At 44.2% G+C, this 18,318-nt stretch overlaps 1 protein-coding gene across 15 annotated transcripts in view; it reads left to right on the top strand.

The window, feature by feature from the left end:
* GPATCH8 (G-patch domain containing 8) overlaps positions 1-18,318 on the top strand; it is a 77,329-nt gene that overhangs the window by 35,768 nt on the left and 23,243 nt on the right. For 7 of the 15 annotated variants that reach the window (XM_028702348.2, XM_028702349.2, XM_028702352.2 and 4 more), the window contains one exon: positions 17,804-17,871. In XM_028702348.2, coding sequence (XP_028558181.2) covers positions 17,804-17,871 — 68 coding nt within the window. Of the gene's footprint in view, positions 1-15,690; positions 15,733-16,991; positions 17,008-17,803; positions 17,872-18,318 lie in introns of all 15 variants that reach the window. The other 8 variants (XM_077917475.1, XM_077917472.1, XM_077917473.1 and 5 more) reach the window with 2 other exon arrangements.

Genomic DNA, 18,318 nt, shown 5'->3' with positions numbered 1-18,318 from the left:
CGCCCTGTGATCTTTGGGTGGAGGGTGGTATACAAATTTAATAAATAATAACAATAATCCTGTGTTGGTATTGCAAGAGAACCAAAATAGGGTATTCCAGATTTCATTCTGAAACCTCCAGGGAAGAAGGGAAGAGGCAGAAGACTGTTGTGGTCAAAAGCTGTCACGTGTTCAGTCCCTCTGCGCCTTCCATGTTTATAAATGCTAAGCTAGGAGAGATGTCCCTCTGGTATTTTTTTGTATAGGATCTCCTTCTGTGCATGCACACGCACAAACACACATACATATAAACATGTGTCATGGCAGGCACCCCACAGTGCGAGAACTGCTGGTTTGCACCATTCTCTCTACATCATCAAGGGACGCGGGTGGCGCTGTGGGTTAAACCACAGGGTCTAGGGCTTGCCAATTAGAAGGTCGGCAGTTCGAATTCCTGCAACAGGGTGAGCTCCCGTTGCTCGGTCCCTGCTCCTGCCAACCTAGCAGTTCGAAAGCACGAAGTGCAAGTAGATAAATAGGTACCGCTCCGGCAGGAAGGTAAACGGCGTTTCCGTGCACTGCTCTGGTTCACCAGAAGCGGCTTAGTCATGCTGGCCACATGACCCAGAAGCTGTACGCCGGCTCCCTCAGCCAATAAAGCGAGATGAGCGCTGCAACCCCAGAGTCATCCACGACTGGACCTAATGGTCAGGGGTTCCTTTACCTTTACCTCTACATCATAAAACAAATGAATTTTTTTTTCCAGATTTCAGTTTTGTGCCTTTCCCCCTGCTATTGAAAGGTCCAGTTCAAAGCTATTCTATTAACTTCCACTATTTATACATCACTGGAGGTGTGAACTGCAGCTCCCTTTGTCATGAAAATAATATTCTGAGCTCCTGGCTGGAGCTGTGCCTAGAAGGCATATTTAAAATTCTGGCATAATGAGGATCAATTGAACTTAGTCCTCTTATCACCACACCCAGCCTCTTGTGGAATGTTGAAAGAGTGAAGAGCACTCCCATAAATTCCAGTTGTTGTAGGGCCAAGGAATAGTGTCCTGGCCATTCAAGAGGTGAGGGGAAGGGGGCTGCTGCCCGCAGACTTTTTTTTCCCTCCACTGGTGCATTCTGGGAACTTTCTGCCATTTCCTACAAGGCTTTGAACAATCTCCTTGTGTGTTTTTTGAATGGCCACTTGTATGAGAAGAATACTCTTGCTGCCTGCTTGTTCATTCAGTCTGCCTGTTCAGCCCAGTCTATCTCAAAGGCCTGTGTGTAGAGAGGCTTTATAATGGTCAGTAAACAGCACACTGCAGCATCTTTGGACTGCAGCGTAGCTGCAGCACCACAACCCCTAGCAAATGGGAGCTAGTTGAGTGGAATGATTGTTAATATTGGTTTGAAATGCTGGTTTGAATAATCTATAGACACCCTCTTGAAATAATTACATTCTGTGTCAGCTTCCTACAGTACAATGTATACAGCAGAGCCATTTTATCAAGATGCCTAGAGAGAGACAGCTCTGTCTGAAGAATCAAATAGCTTTTCTAAATTCCTTTTGTAAAACAAAACATCGCCACACTGTAAATACAGAGGGTGAGAGGAATCAAATTGGTTTAATTGTAATTATTGCTGTCCTCATCTAGAGTGGTTGGCAGAGAAGTGCTGTCATAGATGCAGCTGGACTGTCACTTGTCAACTTCCTCCTTCCAGCGCACCTGTATAGCTAGGCCTTCCCGGGTGCAGGTATTTGAGAGTGTGGGATTGTGCTGAATAGGTGTGTCCAGGGAACACTCTGCACATTCCAGAGCACACTTGCAGGATCGGCATGGGCGGTACATTGCCAATTGCACCAAAGCCCCACATTAGAAATGTTGGTGTAGTTCCTGAAATCCAGTGCATGGTTTGGGTTTTGAAATGAACAAGAGAGGCAGGCTGCAGTTCAGGGTAACTTGAATCCACCCCCCCCCCCAAAAAAAAAACCTGTGCATGGTTGCTGGCTTTACACAATCTCCTAGTTAAAGGCAGAGAGCTGAGATGGATGACTATTCAGAGGTTGCCATGGGTATGGCGGTCTTGCAACTCTCATTGGGATTTAGCAGCAGCTACCAATTCTCTGCTAACACAGTATAAACTCTACTTAGATGCACTCCACTGACTTTGATTCTCCTATCTGCACATCTGGTTGTCAGAATATCAAGGCATTTTGATACTGATGCCAGAGGAATTTAAATGTATTCAGTCCTGTGCGGAGAGCTAGGAGGTAAAAATGTAACATTGGCAGCAAAGGACATCCATGATATCTCCGTTTCTCCCTCTCCCAAATTAAAATTTAATTCTCGCACACCTCTATTCTTGCTAAGATTCTGTATATTTTCTGAGTGCTGAGGCTGAAACAAAATCACCTATCAATCAGGAGCAGAGGGAGAGATACCCAAGCACTTCAATTTGGGGTGAATCTGCACTTCCTATTCAAATACCAGTCTTCTCCTTCCACCTCGATTTTAGCAATTAAATACTCCTCCTGTTCACTGTGTGTAGGTTGTCACTTGAGTGAAGATTAAATTAATGTTCCTCTCTGCTCCATGTTGAGCAGACAATGAATTACTGTCCCACTTTCCTCTGCATTGAATGGGAAATGTCCCCAGTTGAAAAGTGCATTTTGACCAGCCGTATCTGTTCTAGAGGACCAAACTCTAAACTCCAAGGCTGTCCATGCTTGCTTCTTTACCAGTTGCTTCTGGAAAGCTCAAAATGATTGCTGGATTCAGCTGCTACTAGTCAAATATATAAACTCGTACAATAAACTGAAGGTAAATTGCCAGTGATACTCAGTAATTATTGGTCTGAAGGCTCCCACTAGTTAGAGACAGGAAGCCTTCCTACCATTAATGGTGGTGAAATGCTTTATGTTTTGCAGACGTGCTTGGGAATGCCCAGGTTTCTGGTAGCATCTGTACATCCCCCATATCTAAAGCAGGTGTAGTACATATCATGGTGTTGCCCTACATTCCTTTTTAGCAGCCTGAGTGTGTGCATTTGAAATGGTGGTGGTAGCCTGGAGAACTAAGCTGCTGTTGTCTACTGAGTGCACCAACAGAAAGAATGCTTCATTATTCCTGCGTGTTTTTCTTAAGGGTGGTCCTCCAGATGCATTTTCCTTCCTTTAAATGGAAAGTCCCCTTTTCTCTTTTCACGTTTGGTTATATGTAATGCAGTCTTAATTTTGGCTCACTTGCTTCAGGAAATAGCCATAGTAGCTTTTTCTGTATTAGTGTGGTGCACTCTGTTTGGGGATGCCCTGGAGTCTGATCTGGGAGCTTCAGCTAGTGCAGAATGTTGTGGCTAGACCGGTGCTGGGACCAGGCTACTGCCAACACATGACACTGGTGTTAAAAGACTTGCACTGGCTTCCCATCTGCAACCAGGCCAGGTTCAAGGTTTTTCTGCTAGTGTACAGAGCCCTGAATAACTTAGGCCCAGAATGCCTTTCCCTGTATATGCCAAATTGATCACTGAGATCCTCTGATGGAGCTTGGTGGTTGTCCATGGAACAGAAGTGCAACTCATATGAACGAGGTTATGACTTCAGTGTTGTGGGCCCAACTCTGGAACTCGCACCAGAACTCAGGCGCTGTCCCTGCTGAGTGTCAGGTGTCTGGTTAAAATCACTTTACAGTATTTCAGGAAGCTTTTGCATCATGAATGCGTCTCCGATGTTGTACAATTTTCTGATGTTCTTTGTTTAAATTTATGGGGTTTACCGGTAATTTCTTTGAAATTTTGCATATGTTTATCGTTGTAAGCTGCTTTGGGACGCGGGTGGCGCTGTGGGTAAAACCTCAGCGCCTAGGACTTGCCAATCGCATGGTCGGCGGTTCGAATCCCCGCGGCGGGGTGCGCTCCCATTGCTCGGTCCCAGCGCCTGCCAACCTAGCAGTTCGAAAGCTCGTCAAAGTGCAAGTAGATAAATAGGGACCGCTTACTAGTGGGAAGGTAAACGGCGTTTCCGTGTGCAGCTCTGGCTCGCCAGAGCAGCTTCGTCACGCTGGCCACGTGACCCGGAAGTGTCTCCGGACAGCGCTGGCTCCTGGCCTCTAGAGTGAGATGAGCGCACAACCCTAGAGTCTGTCAAGACTGGCCTGAACGGGCAGGGGTACCTTTACCTTTAAGCTGCTTTGAGACCTAGATGCTGAAATGCAGGATATAAATTTTAACAGCAACAATGTTTATAGGATGGACTTTTAAACATGGGTCATTTTAAAAGATTCCTTGAGTTAGGTTAAGGTCAAAAGGGCTTTCATCAGTGTTTTCATGCATGGTGAGGAAAAGGACCACTGTTGAACTGCCTCTTGAGAAAATGTTTGTTCTTCATCCTATCCCAGTTAATGGCTGCATCTGATAATAACAAAGATTGTTTTATTGTTATGTGAACAAGCCATAGGCATAGCCACATGAGGAGAGAACAAGCTTTTGCTGCAGTTAACCATGGTTTAGTGTTTTATCTGAACCTGGGCAAACTGTGACTAGTCTTAACTATGGATTACTGAAACAAACCAATTTAATAAACCATGGCTTTAAATTGGCTTGTTTCAGAAAAATGCTTTTTCTGGGTTTAGATCATAAACTGTGATCATTATATTCAACTGCAGCCACTGATTTTGGTCAGTGTTAAGCTAAAATACTCAGTTCTGCTCCTGTAACAGTGTAATGGCAAGTACAATACTGTGCTTAAAAAGTTATTGAATTGCATTAGAGTGGGTGAGACAGTGCTAAGCAAGCATTGTTTCCAGACCGCTTTCCCCAGATCACTCCACCGTTTCCGATGATGGTGGGCAGCTTGGGTAGGCATTGTAAGAGGATGGGTACATTTTCCCTCCAAGCATATTTCAGAGTGGCTTCTTTGTCCTCTTGTGTTATAGTGTTCTGTACAAGAACAGTGATTCAACCTTTTCTGAAAAGCAGAATGCAGCCCCTTCAGCTGCTTAGCAACACTTTGTCCTTGTTACTGAAGACGTAGCAAAATGGTTATCTAGAGAGCATAGTATCTTGATTTTGTACAAGTTTAATAGGCAGCTGATTCCCACCCCCAAAGCGGAAAGTGTTGATTATTTGAACTCTATAAGGTCATGGCTCAACCAGAAGTGTTGCTTGTGGTTGAGAATGTGCTATGGGTGCCTGAAGTTGCATTCCTAAAGAGCAGGCCTTTGCAAAAGGCTGTACAATGGTACCTCGGGTTACAGATGCTTCAGGTTACAGACTCCGCTAATCCGGAAATAGTACCTCGGGTTAAGAACTTTGCTTCAGGATGAGAACAGAAATTGCACGGCAGCAGCGCGGCGGCAGTGGGAGGCCCTATTAGCTAAAGTGGTACCTCAGGTTAAGAACAGTTTCAGGTTAAGAACGGACCTCCGGAACGAACTAAGTTCTTAACCTGAGGTACCACTGTACACAGACCCTGCTTAGGGTCGTCCTCTGCCAAGGACCACAATTGAAGTGACGTGGCCCTTCAACACTAGACCCATTAGAGGGGTCAGGCTTCTTGGCTCCATAAAGTATGGTTAAGTCAGGTCATGTTCCATTGCTTGGCTACTTCTGGGCTACTGACCTAGGTTTGCTTGGGGATCACATGACCCCTTAAGAGTCTTCCCACAAGGAAGGCATTTGGTTTCTTTAGAAGGGGCAGATAAATTAATCCTTATTTTCAGCTGGTTGGTTGGGAGGTACAAGTGAGGTCTCTTCTGAAATCATTGTCTTTGAGCTGCTACCCAGTCTTCTTCCCATCCTACTATTGTGGCTTTCATTATTTCCCTAAAATGTCCCTTGTCTATGCTTGACTTGTGTCTACAGCATGAATGTCCACTTAGATAATCTGGTTGGTCTACCTATTGATAGTGCTACAGATAGGCCAGATAAGATCAGCCCAAACCTGCTCTTCTACTATCTTCCAACCTCCAGTGATATAGTTTATTACCAATTAACTCATGTATGAGAGGTATCCAACCTGTTCTGGAGACGGTTGCACTTCTGCTAAAGGACCTGGTTCATAGCTTGGGGGCTCTCCTGGGTCCATTATATCACAGAAGCTACAAAAGGCCTTGGTGCTATGTGTCTTTTACGAGCTTTAAGTCATATCTGGGTGACTAGCCTATCTTGATGTAGATAACCTGGCTTTTGTGGTTTGTGGTCTAGTAAACGTCTGCCTGGAATTCGGGCAATGTGTTGTTTTGTGTGGAGCTGCTTTTGAACACAGTTTAGAAACTTCAGTTACCGCAGAATGTAGTGATGAGGTTATTAACAGGGACAGGGCATTCTGACCATATTATGCCAATCCTTGCCTGCTTGTGATGGCTTCCAATTTGTTTCCAGGCCAGTCTGAGTGCTGGTTTTAACCTCTAAACCAGGGTGGTCCAATGTGCGGCCCTCAATATCTCAATATCTTATTTGGGCAGTCTTCAGGAACATTTGACATTCTTCTCAGATGTCTTCTGAATGTCAGATAGTTGTTTATCTCTTTGACATCTGATGGGAGGGCGTTCCACAGGGCGGGCTCCACTACCGAGAAGGCCCTCTGCCTGGTTCCCTGTAGCTTTGCTTCTCGCAATGAGGGAACCGCCAGAAGGCCCTCGGCGCTGGACCTCAGCGTCCAGGCAGAACAATGGGGTTGGAGACGCTCCTTCAGGTATACTGGGCCGAGGAAAGTGTAGTGTTGGGCTTTGGGAAGGAGGCATGAGGGCTCTGACAGGGACCCAGAGTCCTCCTGCCTCCTTCCCAAAGCCTACTTAGCGCTTTCCCAGCTTTGGGAAGGAGGTGGGAGGGTCTAGGATTCTTTCAGATCTTCATGCCTCCTTCCCAAAGTCCGACACCTTGTTTAGCCGGCTTTGGGAAGCCGGGGGGGGGGGGCTGGAGGGTCTTCAAATTTTGGCCTTGCTCCTCGCCCCCAGTCGGCAAGGCAGTGTGTGGCCCGTGAGTTCTGTATCAAAGTATTCTTGCGGCCCACTTGATGTGAAAATTTGGGCCACCCTGTTATAAACTCAAGCTTACACAGCTTAGGACCCTGTTACTTGATGTAACACTTCTTTGCACTAGGAACTACCCAGGTCTTAAGATCATGTACAGAAGCCCTCCTTCTTCTGAGGTGCAAAGGGTGGCAGTGAGAGGGTTTTCAGTGGTGACCCACTGCTTTGTGGAATGTGTTCCCCAACTCATCTGGCTCTTGCATTAATGCCATTCTTATACCAGGTAAAGATCTTTATTTTCTCCCAGGCTAATAATAATAACATAATAATCAATCTGTTTCAATATATGTTATTATCTTGTTCTCTATAAACGGACAGTTGGCTTTCATTTGCATTTATTATTAGGTGTATTATAATCACCTACCGTATAATCAAGATTACATTGACTTGTGTTAACTTTTTATTGTACATCACCTAGAGGTTACAGTGTTAGGCAACTGACAAGTTGAAAATTATTATATCATATATCATATTATATATCAATAATATAGATGGAACTTTCCTTCCTGTCAAGATGAATGTGGCACAGCGAAGAACAATGTATATGCTGCCATATTTTAAACATAGGAAGAAATCTAGATGTTTTAGGCCAGGTATTGTTTGAGATGTGTACACCTCAAGGTGAAAGTCCTTTGTGAACAAGGAGAAGTATTCCATTCCTGAAGAGCAGAGAGCTACTTGTGAGGAGCCTGCTATAAGTCAGCCTGATATTTTGTTGTACCTCTTGGCTTATAAAACCAGTTGTGCAGAAAGGAGCGTGACTGGCATATGCTTTCATATCTGGGACCAGATGTTGGAAGACAGCAAGGAGGAGGTAAATTATTCATAGTGAAACCAATGCATGCAATAATAGTTGTACTGGTACAGGAAAGGAAGGTGGCAGGAATAGACAATGAAAGCAAAAGATCACATGAATATATTCAACAGGAGAACAAAGCAGAAAGAAACAAACTAAAAATGAAGCTAGCTGCATAAATGAGGATTCCCGTATGACCAAGTACTTGTAGCATTTTATTGCCAGCAAGAGAAGGCAGAGATTGCCACACTGGAAGTCAAATTATAGCTTTCATCATAATTGTTCAGGGTTGAGGAACCTTGGCCACCCCAATCCCTGTTTTTATCTGGCCTTTTGTGGCTTCCCCATTGTCCTTATGAATATTGATCCTCTGCTGCTTCTGGAAAAGCTGTGCCTGCATTGGCATGGGCCATTGTTAACATGGGGGTAATATTTATGAAAAATTACACTTTTGCCCTTACATTTTTGTGTCTGTGTGCATGGGAAAAGAGGTGACAGGCCATATTCGGGCTGAGCTATATAACCTGGAAAGTACCGTGGTACCTTGGGTTACAAACACCTCGGGTTACAGACTCCTCTAACCCGGAAGTAGTACCTCGGGTTAAGAACTTTGCTTCAGGATGAGAACAGAAATCGCGCGGCAGCAGCAGGAGGCCCCATTAGCTAAAGTGGTACCTCAGGTTAAGAACAGTTTCAGGTTAAGAACGAACCTCCGGAACAAATTAAGTTCGTAACCAGAGGTACCACTGTATATGTGAAGCATCCAAGGACAATGTTTCACTTTTTTTTCATAGAGTCATAGAAGCATAGAGTTGGAAGGGACTCTGAGGATCATCTAGTTACAACCCCTGGAGATCGAACCTCTCCCTTGAAAAAACTTTGCTCCCCTGCAAGAAAAGTCACCCTTTTCAGAAGTTTGAAAGAACCCCAAGAGGACACTGTTAACACCTTTTTGTTGAAGATAGGTCTACATGCAGTGGGTTCAGCTAAGGCAAGATGGAGCTGGTGTAGCATGATAGCTAAAGGGTATGAGCTGAGGATTCCCTGAATCACCTTGACCATAACCTCACCCGACTGCCATCTGTAATCTTCCATAACTCTGACTCGGCAGTGTGGGTGTGACTTAGCCCTAATTCACTCGGCGCCTTCGTTCCATAATTTTAGGCACCAAGTAAAAAATCTTCTCCCAGGCCTTGGGCTAATTAAACAATTTATGAGCTTTTGAAGTGCGAGGGTGTATTTTGTGTGTGTTAGTATGTTATGTATTTTTGTGTTTCCATATTGTAAACCACCCTGTGATCCTTGGATGAAGAGCGGTATAGAAATTTAATTAATAATATTAGTAATTATAATTATTTATACAACTCTCTATTCAAAGCCTGGGTGCCATCCTGATATTGCTGGACTAGATCTCCTATCATCACTGACCATTGGCCATGCTATCTGGGGCTGATAGAAGTTGAAGCCCAACAATATCTGGAGGAAACCAGGATAGCTATCTCTGCAACTAAAAGCATTGTAGAAATGCGGAATGTGACTTTTGGGTAGATTTAGTGAAACTTTGTAACTAGGGTTCTAGCAGTTGGAGCAAGTTTCCTTGGTTCCGTAAAAAGTTGGCAGACGCTAACGGGGCATGCTTTAGAATCAGTTCAGCAGGATGCACATATTCACAGACTCTGGATAACCGGTTCCCAAATATTCCCATAAGAGCCTCTTTTGCTCATATGGCTTGTTTGTTTTTTAAATAAAGTATTTTAAATCTGCGATATGCTCATACGTCACTGAAGCAGTTCTGAAACGGTCTGTCTGCACACATCTTTCTGTGCATGCTCATGGCTGAACATCCGGCTTAGCTGCTGTTGAAGGACCATCTCGCAAGACATGTGGAGGTGGAGAAAGAAAGCAGGCTGTGTGAAGCCTCTGGGTCAGTCCCAGCAGGTGTCCATTCTCTGAGTTCTCACATTTCCTTGGGATTTAAAGAAACAGAAGTCACGAAGAGTCAGACACGACTAAACGACTAAACAACATAGTTTGGGTTTGCACATAATGCTAAAAAAGGTAAAGGGACCCCGACCATTAAGTCCAGTCGCAAATGACTCTGGGGTTGCGGCGCTCATCTCACTTTACTGGCCAAGGGAGCCGACATTTGTCCACAGACAGTTTTTCTGGGTCATGTGACCAGTATGACTAAGCCGCTTCTGGCACAACGGAACACCGAAACCAGAGCAGCGCATGGAAACGCCGTTTGCCTTCCCGCTGGAGTGGTACCTATTTATCTACTTGCACTGGTGTGCTTTCGAACTGCTAGGTGGGCAGGAGCTGGGACCGAACAACGGGAGCTCACCCGTCGCGGGAATTCAAATTGCCGATCTTCTGATCAGCAAGCCCTAGGCTCAGTGGTTTAGACCACAGCGCCACCTGGGTCCCTGCGCATAATGCTAAACTGTGATTAATCAATACTATTAGCACATGCTTCCCTCCCTTTCTCATAGCCATGGCAGAGCCAGAGCAAGAGAGGGAGGGCAGAGCATGTGAGCTTGGAGCATGCATTGGCTCATCCATGTAACACTAAACCTGGGCCATTAAGCCTCTGAGATCTCCCTCCCATTAAATCATGAGGTCACAAATGTTACCCTTCTCCAGTGCTTTTTTTCTGGGGGTATGCAGGGGTACGCATACCCCTAAACATTTTGTGAATCTTTGTACTTTTGTCCATTTACTGTATTTATTTCCCCCTATAAAATGGTGATTTTCTTGCGTCAAAATGAGAGTACCCCCTAAACACTTTTTTTTAGGAGGGGAAAGCACCACCCTTCTCCCTGAAAAGTACCTAACAGCTGAAGCAGGAAACCAAACAAACTACTCCTTTCTGCTCCTTTTACAGCTCTGTGTAAGTCTCAGAGCTCTTGAACAGAAAGTGGAAAAGCCAAGAGGATAGAAAGGAAAGGAAAGAAGTCTGGGAGACTGTGCGGAGGAAAACAGAAACTAAGGGAAGAAAGTGTGCTGCTGCAAGAGTCAGGAGAGAGAAGGTGTTCAGGTGCACACACATGTTAGATCCAGTACAATACACACACTATATTTTTTTTTAAATTGCAAATCCCACCCCACCCCCACTGGCTATCTCATTTCAGAGCTCCTTCCAACACTCATGCTGCTAGCAAAAAATGCTTTTTTATTATTTGTAAGCCAAGATGCATATCTGGATTATTCATGTATTTTCTATATTAGCACTCCCCCCCCCCCAACAACCTGCAGCAGGAAGGGGCTTATGTCAGGCTCAGACATCCATTCCCAGCTCTTTATTGCCTAAGAATTATAGTACAGTGGTACAGTGGTTACATGCGCTTCAGGTTACAGACTCTGCTAACCCAGAAATAGTGCTTCAGGTTAAGAACTTTGCTTCAGGATGAGAACGGAAATTGTGCTCCAGTGGCGCGGCGGCAGCAGGAGGCCCCATTAGCTAAAGTGGTGCTTCAGGTTAAGAATAGTTTCAGGTTAAGTACGGACCTCCGGAACAAATTAAGTACTTAACCTGAGGTACCACTGTATCCTGCAGGATCAGTGCCTTAGATTCCTACACTTGGTGCTCAGGCCAGTGCTGGGCAAATCATAGTGTCCCTGGACCTTAGGTGTTTGCATGATGTCACTGGTATTGCCTGGAACAAATAGAGAGAGGGATTTCTGCAACTCAGGGCTTTGCTACGCAGCATACAGTGCATTGGTCCTTACTGCACAGCAGCTGAAAACGTAGGCCTTTGGTTGATCTTATTGACATCCAACACCCTTTTAGAATGTGGCTTTTGGGGGGGGTATTGCTTTTGGTTTGATTTTATATGTTGTGGTCTTGTTATGAACCGCCCTGAGACCTCCAGGTATAGGGCAGTGCATAAGTTGAATGAATAATTAAATAATAGCCCTGCTCCTTTTTTCTAATGCAAAGTTTTAATGTTCAAAAAGCACTTCTGTTTCTTTAAATCCCAAGGAAATGTGAGAACTCAGAGAACGGACACCTGCTGGGACTGACCCAGAGGCTTCACACAGCCTGCTTTCTTTCTCCACCTCCACATGTCTTGCTAGATTATCTTTCAGATATTTGCAAAGCTTAAGGCAGGTGCTGTATGAGGAATGCAACTTGGAGTTCCTCCTTTAAAAAAAAAAAAAAGGTTAAGCATGTGTTTCTGTCACGGGTGTGCAGATGGCATGGGGTGTATGTGGAGTATTTAAGCTGTAGAATATCAAGCCATAAAGATACCATGTACACTGTTTAAAAAGCTGTCTCGGTTTTCATCTTAAAAGGGGTTGGTGTTTGGACAGGAGCAACTTCTTCTGCAGGCTAGTAGTTTCCCTTCTTGCCCTAAGAATCAGTAATCCCCTTCCCTTTTCCCAAGCTCTGCTATGTCAGAACGGCCAAACAACTTGACTAAAGAGAGACGAACATGACAGAATCTTCTATAGTCTTTGATTTCCCCCCACCCCAGAAGAGAAATGAGGGAGGGAGAGGAATGCAATATAGATGGTAGTAGCCTATTTAGTTAGTAGAAAATAAAATTTAATGTATTTTTATTTCAGCTGCTTTGGGGACCCTTTTTAAGGCCCCCAAAGTGACACATACTTATTCAAATGAATTTTATTTATAGAACTTGGATGATGTGGAAATTTGTTGGCAAGATACTTGAGGGGATTTTGAGGCTTAAGCAATGGCAAATGGGGAAGGGGCTTAGACGATAAAGGGGGAGTTGACAAGGGAAGATTGGTGCTAGTGCTGTTGAAAGGATTTTGGCAGGCCGTGCGTGGAAATATTGCTTGAATGATGAGGGCTGGGATATTTCTAAACACGCTCTCTGCTATTGGTGATGCAAAAATATGTGTGTTGCCTCTGGACATATTTATTAAGTGAGCATTGTGACCTTCTGGCTCATCTGAAATTTAACATCTTTAGCCTAAAGGCAATCATTGTCTGGCCAGCACCTTGAGGGGAAAGGAAGACAGCCTGGGTATTTCATTATATGCAGCTCTGAGCTCCTTGGAAAAATGTCTCCCCAAAGAAGGCATGAACACACCATCTGCTTTCCTCCCCCCTTCCATTTTGCTAAGTGAGATCTCGCCAAGCATTGCTCACATCTTAGAAGTTAAGCGTTTTTAAGAACAACTTATTCTTCTTACAAATAAGACTGAAATGGTCTCTTTCACACATAAATGGAAGAAGTTGTTAACAGCTTTTAACTATTAATTGCTTTGCCTGAATCAATCAATTAACGTGCTCTATTGGACAGCTTGCTGTTAGTGATGGGATCAGTCTGCAGCATCCCTCCTAATGAAGCAATACGAATCTCCTTCCAAGTGGTACCTGTTAGAGTCAGGTGCTCCCTTTCATAGACGTTGGAATGGATTCTGAGGATCACCCAGTCCAGCCCGAATATGCAGCTGTACCATACAGGTATCGAAACTGCAACCTTAGTGTTATCAGCACCACACTCCAACCAACTGAGCTATCCTTAGGACATGAAGCATCACTCTGTTTCTTAACACCGCAGCCCTGGAAATACTTTGCCTCACTATACCAAGAAGTATAGATTCTGCTTTTTCAGAAAGGTGATTCTGGAACCAGGGGGAAACAAACCATTCAACTGTGTGCTAATTAGGCAAAGGCAGATAAAAGTTATTGGATGATACAGATCACGTCGAGACATCTCATTCTGGTTTCTGGGCCCAGAGACTGAGACTGCATTGGTGGACAGCCTGTGCTGGACTAGGGAGCACACCTATGTTCTCTTGGACCTTTCAGGCCATCACCCATGGTATTTTTCAGGATTACCTGGCCAGTCAGGTGCTGGGGAGGGCAGTGATTTGTGCTGTTTCTGGCCCTTCTTGGAGTGCAGGTTTCAGAAGGTGGTCCTTGGCCATTGGGTTGTCATGTTCCCCGTCTTCCATCCTGTTTGTCATTGGAATGAAACAACGGGGAGGGGGATTGTCCAGAGAATTAGAGCGTGGGGTTGTTTGTATGTGGATGACATGTAACTCAAATACTGGGATCTTCTATGAAGGCAGTTGAAACCCTAAACTGGTGCCTGGGAGCAGAGTGTAGTCTAACAATCTGAAAACCCAAACAAGACAAAGTTATCTTGGTCAGCGAGAAAGATTGTGTGTTTGACCTGTTTTTGGAGGGGAAGCACTCCCTTCGAAGGGCTCAGGTTTGCAGTTTGAAAGTGCTTCTGAGCCCGGCTTTTCTCCTTGGCTCCATTTGGCAATAGTCAGAAGTGCTTCTGCATAGCTTAAGACAGTGTACCATCATTGACCTTTTCCTGGAGAAGGCAGATACAGCCACTGTCACACATTTGCTCATGTTCAGCTTAGACAACTGAAGTTTGTCTCAGAACTGGCAGCTGATGCAGAATGTTGCTCCTAAGCTGCTGCTGAGGCCTCCCATTCAGAGCATGATATTTTAGCACTCTTTGATCTATACTGGTTCCTGGTTTATTTCTGAGCCCCATTTTTAAAGTGCTGATTATCACCTTCAAAGCCATAAATGGTTTGGGTCCAGGGTGCATTGAAGGACATACTCCCATATTATCTGGCTTTTTGTTGCAGATGCTTGATGTCTCTTCTGTAATTTATTTCTATTTATTTTTTGCAGCTTATTTCATTCAGTTTCTTGTCTTAAAATAACTTAAAATAATAATGATGTAAGCAGCTCTTGGGGGACTTTTTTTTTTTGCCCCCAAAACACCACATAAATTTTAATGGAATTGAATAAATTGTGCTTCAGTTTGGCAGTGTAATTAATACATTTAGAGACAGGTGTGTAGAGTTGACAGCCTTTGCCCTTATATTTGAATTCTGGAAAGGAAAGGATGACTTTACATTGGGGTCTGGAGTAGGGGCCAAGGTGGAAGTTGTCAAACGTTCTTACAAGGAAACTGCTACAGCTAGCTGCGTTCTTGTTTTGTAACACGTGTTCCGAGTCTATCCAGATTCTCAAGTTGCCATAGCGGCTAACTAGAGAATTGGATCAGTTTAGTTTCTTCTCTCATGCATTGTTTTCCCAGTATAAATCTGCCACCTCTCCCATCCTGACCTGCTGGTCCTGCTGGGAAATGCATACAATCGATTGTGATATTGGTGTGGGTGGCGGGGAAATTTAACTCCGCCCCACTCTGTCCATCATTCGTCTTTCTTATGAAGTGTCCCACACTCCCCTGGTGGAACAACTTAACATAGAACACAAGTTGGAAAATTAGATCTTTACCTCTCATTTAACTTGCCCCTTAAGTGGCAAATGTCATCCAGGTGGAAACATGTGATTGAATGCTTCATAACCCCCCGCCCATGCCCTCACCATAGAAAACTAACATGTCAGGGGAAATAAGTTGAAACATACAATCTTTTCACTGACATACTAGTTTTTCCTTTTGTGAAGTAATAGTCTGCCCCCTATTCTGGGAGACTTCATGCAGGGGGGCACGATGCCAGGCCCCCTCTTCTTCCAGTCTAGATACTAAATGGCGCCATCCCATAGATTAAGAGGCTTCATGTTTCAGACCTTCACCCTAAAGCTCATGGGGGATCTAGACTAGCCTTTCTCAACCTTTGATGCCCAGATGATTGTGGACTACAGCTCCTATCATCCCTAGCCAGCAGGACCAGTGCTCAGGGATGATGGGAATTGTAGTCGAACAACATCAGGGGACATGTTCTCGTTGTCAATTTACCAAAAAAAAACCCTTTGTAAACCAGAGTTGCAGCTTGTTCCCAGTTTCAAGAAGGGTGGGGCGGGCGGGCAGGAAGTCTTAGGCGCCACTTTCATTCCTTCCCCCTATACATCCCCCCTGCCCCATAGGCCTGTTTTCTGTCCCTGACAGTTTCCTGCCTAACAAATGGTGTTTCTTTTTTACAGCATAATGATCCGGGACTTGTTGTGGTGATGGTAAACTTAGTGGTAATTTTTAATTTTCAGACTGAATTTACTTCTTTTTTTGTCATCAGAGCACCAAATATGTTAGGCTTACTTTTCTCTGTTGTAGCCTTCATCTTTTCTGCTTGGTCTTTTCATTTCCCTTTTTTTCCTTTCCATTTCTTCATGCACTCTTTCGTGTCTGATCCTTGTTCATTGAGGGGTTAATGCTCAGAAGGGATGTTTGTGTTAGAGCTGCCAAAAATTTGTGGAGAATCACTTCAAATATCAAATTTCTAATATTGTCCAAACTTGATTTCCCGCCTCCCTTCTCCCAACATGTGGTGGGTGTTGTTAGCAGTTGCTACGGCAATTTTCTAGCTAATTGAAAAACTAAAAACTTTGACTGCCTTAGAAAGCAAAAGTACTGATGCATTCTTCATATTATGAAGGAGCCTGCCACAATCACAAACTTGGATACAACAATCACAACTCATGAAGAAAACAAAACAAACATTTTTTGGGGGTAGGGAAATGTGTATAGTTTTTAATAAGCTATCATGAATTTGGTCCTTTTGCTCAAAATTGCAGTCACTGCTTCTTATACCATTGGGCATAAAATCCCCTCCCCACCCCCCTTTTTACTGAAAATGTGCATATCCCTATATAAAAACTACATTGGTGGAAAATGCTATTGGAGAGACCAGTTTTTCTAGATTTGAATCTTTCAGCCCCACATTCCAAATTATAAATATGTTGAAAATGGTTCTTCTGTGTAAGACACTTGTTTGGTTTGGAACCATGCTGATATTCATTCCCAAGTTAAATTTATGTCTGGGAGAGTCTGGAATTGGTTTGTCTTGTTTTGATGGCACTTCAAGTGCAAAGAACTCTTCAATAAAAAACCCCTCACAATGATCTTGTGAGGAAGGCCACAATTCATACTGCAGAGATAAGGAGCAGAGGCAAGGCCACCTGAGGCCTTTGACAGAGGTGAGATGTGAACCCAGGTCTCTTAAGTGCAGCCCTCTGTCAGCTGGACTACACTAGCTCTAAAAAGTCAAAAGGTGTTGATAGCCAACTTTTTGAGACATGGGTTCTCTAAAGCAATACCTCTTGTGCCATGTGGATTGGTTTTGACAATCTGGTCTCCTTATTTTGGCACAACTCGAGCTTGGACATCTTTTGGCCCAAGGGTATAATAATATGTGTATTTGTGTGTATAACAAAGAGAGTATATTATTGACACCGATCCCCCCAAGACAGATAATAAGGGAAGTAAACGTTCTGTTTTTTCACTCAAGGTATGCACCGGATAAGGTAAGTAACTCCTTTTTTCCAGTGGCCTTACATCACAACTCACAGCGCATGTTGTGATGTAAAAATAAACACCCCCCCAAAGGCTGTGATAGTCAAAGTGCTCGTCTGCCCCATTTTGCTTTGTTTGGCTGGTTATGAGTGAATTAAAAATACGTACGGAATCTTCAGCATAGTTTGATTAGTTTCAAAGTCAGTTTTCTTCGCAACTAGTCCTTTTCACAGCTTACAAGTAAAGGATAGGACACCCAGAATGGCAGAATCCAGGAGGCCCATTTTTTGGTTGAAAGTCTTAAAGCTTAACATTGCAGAGGGAAGAATTCTATCTTCCTATGACATCACTTCAGTATTTTGTTTGTAAAGCTAGACTTGCTGGGCATTAATGCATTTTTATTAACTAGAACATTTCTGATCTTCAGCCAAGATCATTCAGGAATACCTAGTATTCTGTTTCATCACCTGAATCTCTCTTTTGTGTTCTTCCTCCATGCCCAGAATTATTTTATCTTCCAGTGTGAGGGTGTTTGATCTTACTGTAAAGTTGCTAGAATATCTGGGCTGAGAGCTGCCGGCAGCAAGGGCTAAAAGCAGAACAGGTCTGGCGCCCGAAATGTGCGGGCTTGTGATTGTAAGCTGTGAGAATGGCTTGTGTTTGGTTCTCTGTAGCTTTCTGGTCTCTGCACTCCAAGGCAAGATCTCTAACCAACCCAAACCCAATGTGTACAAAGCGACTCACCAGAGGCTGATCGTTCTCCCCACCCCACCCAACACACCCCTAACCGGTTTTCTTCTCTTGCAGGAAGGACAGATCCCATCCCGATTGTCGTCAAATATGATGTCATGGGCATGGGACGGATGGAAATGGAAGTAAGTGATCTACCATTCAGTGTACAGTATGTGTTGTTGTTGTTGTTTAGTCGTGTCCTACTCTTTGTGACCCCATGGACCAGAGCACGCCAGGCACTCCTGTCTTCCTCTGCCTCCTGCAGTTTGGTCAAACTCATGTTCGTAGCTTTGAGAACACTGTCCGACCATCTTGTCCTCTGTCATCTCCTTCTTCTTGTGCCCTCCATCTTTCCCAACATCAGGGTCTTTTCCAGGGAGTCTTCTCTTCTCATGAGGTGGCCAAAATATTGAAGCCTCAGCTTCAGGATCTGTCCTTCCAGTGAGCATTCAGGGCTGATTTCCTGAAGAATGGATAGGTTTGATCTTCTTACAGTCCATGGGACTCTCAAGAGTCTCCTCCAGCACCAGAATTCAAAAGCATCAATTCTTCGGCAATCAGCCTTCTTTATGGTCCAGCTCTCACTTCCA

This window comes from Podarcis muralis, chromosome 13 (genome assembly GCF_964188315.1).
Source record: "Podarcis muralis chromosome 13, rPodMur119.hap1.1, whole genome shotgun sequence".
In the NCBI taxonomy this organism is placed as follows: Eukaryota; Metazoa; Chordata; class Lepidosauria; order Squamata; family Lacertidae; genus Podarcis; species Podarcis muralis.
This window is presented reverse-complemented; position numbering and strand designations above follow the sequence as displayed.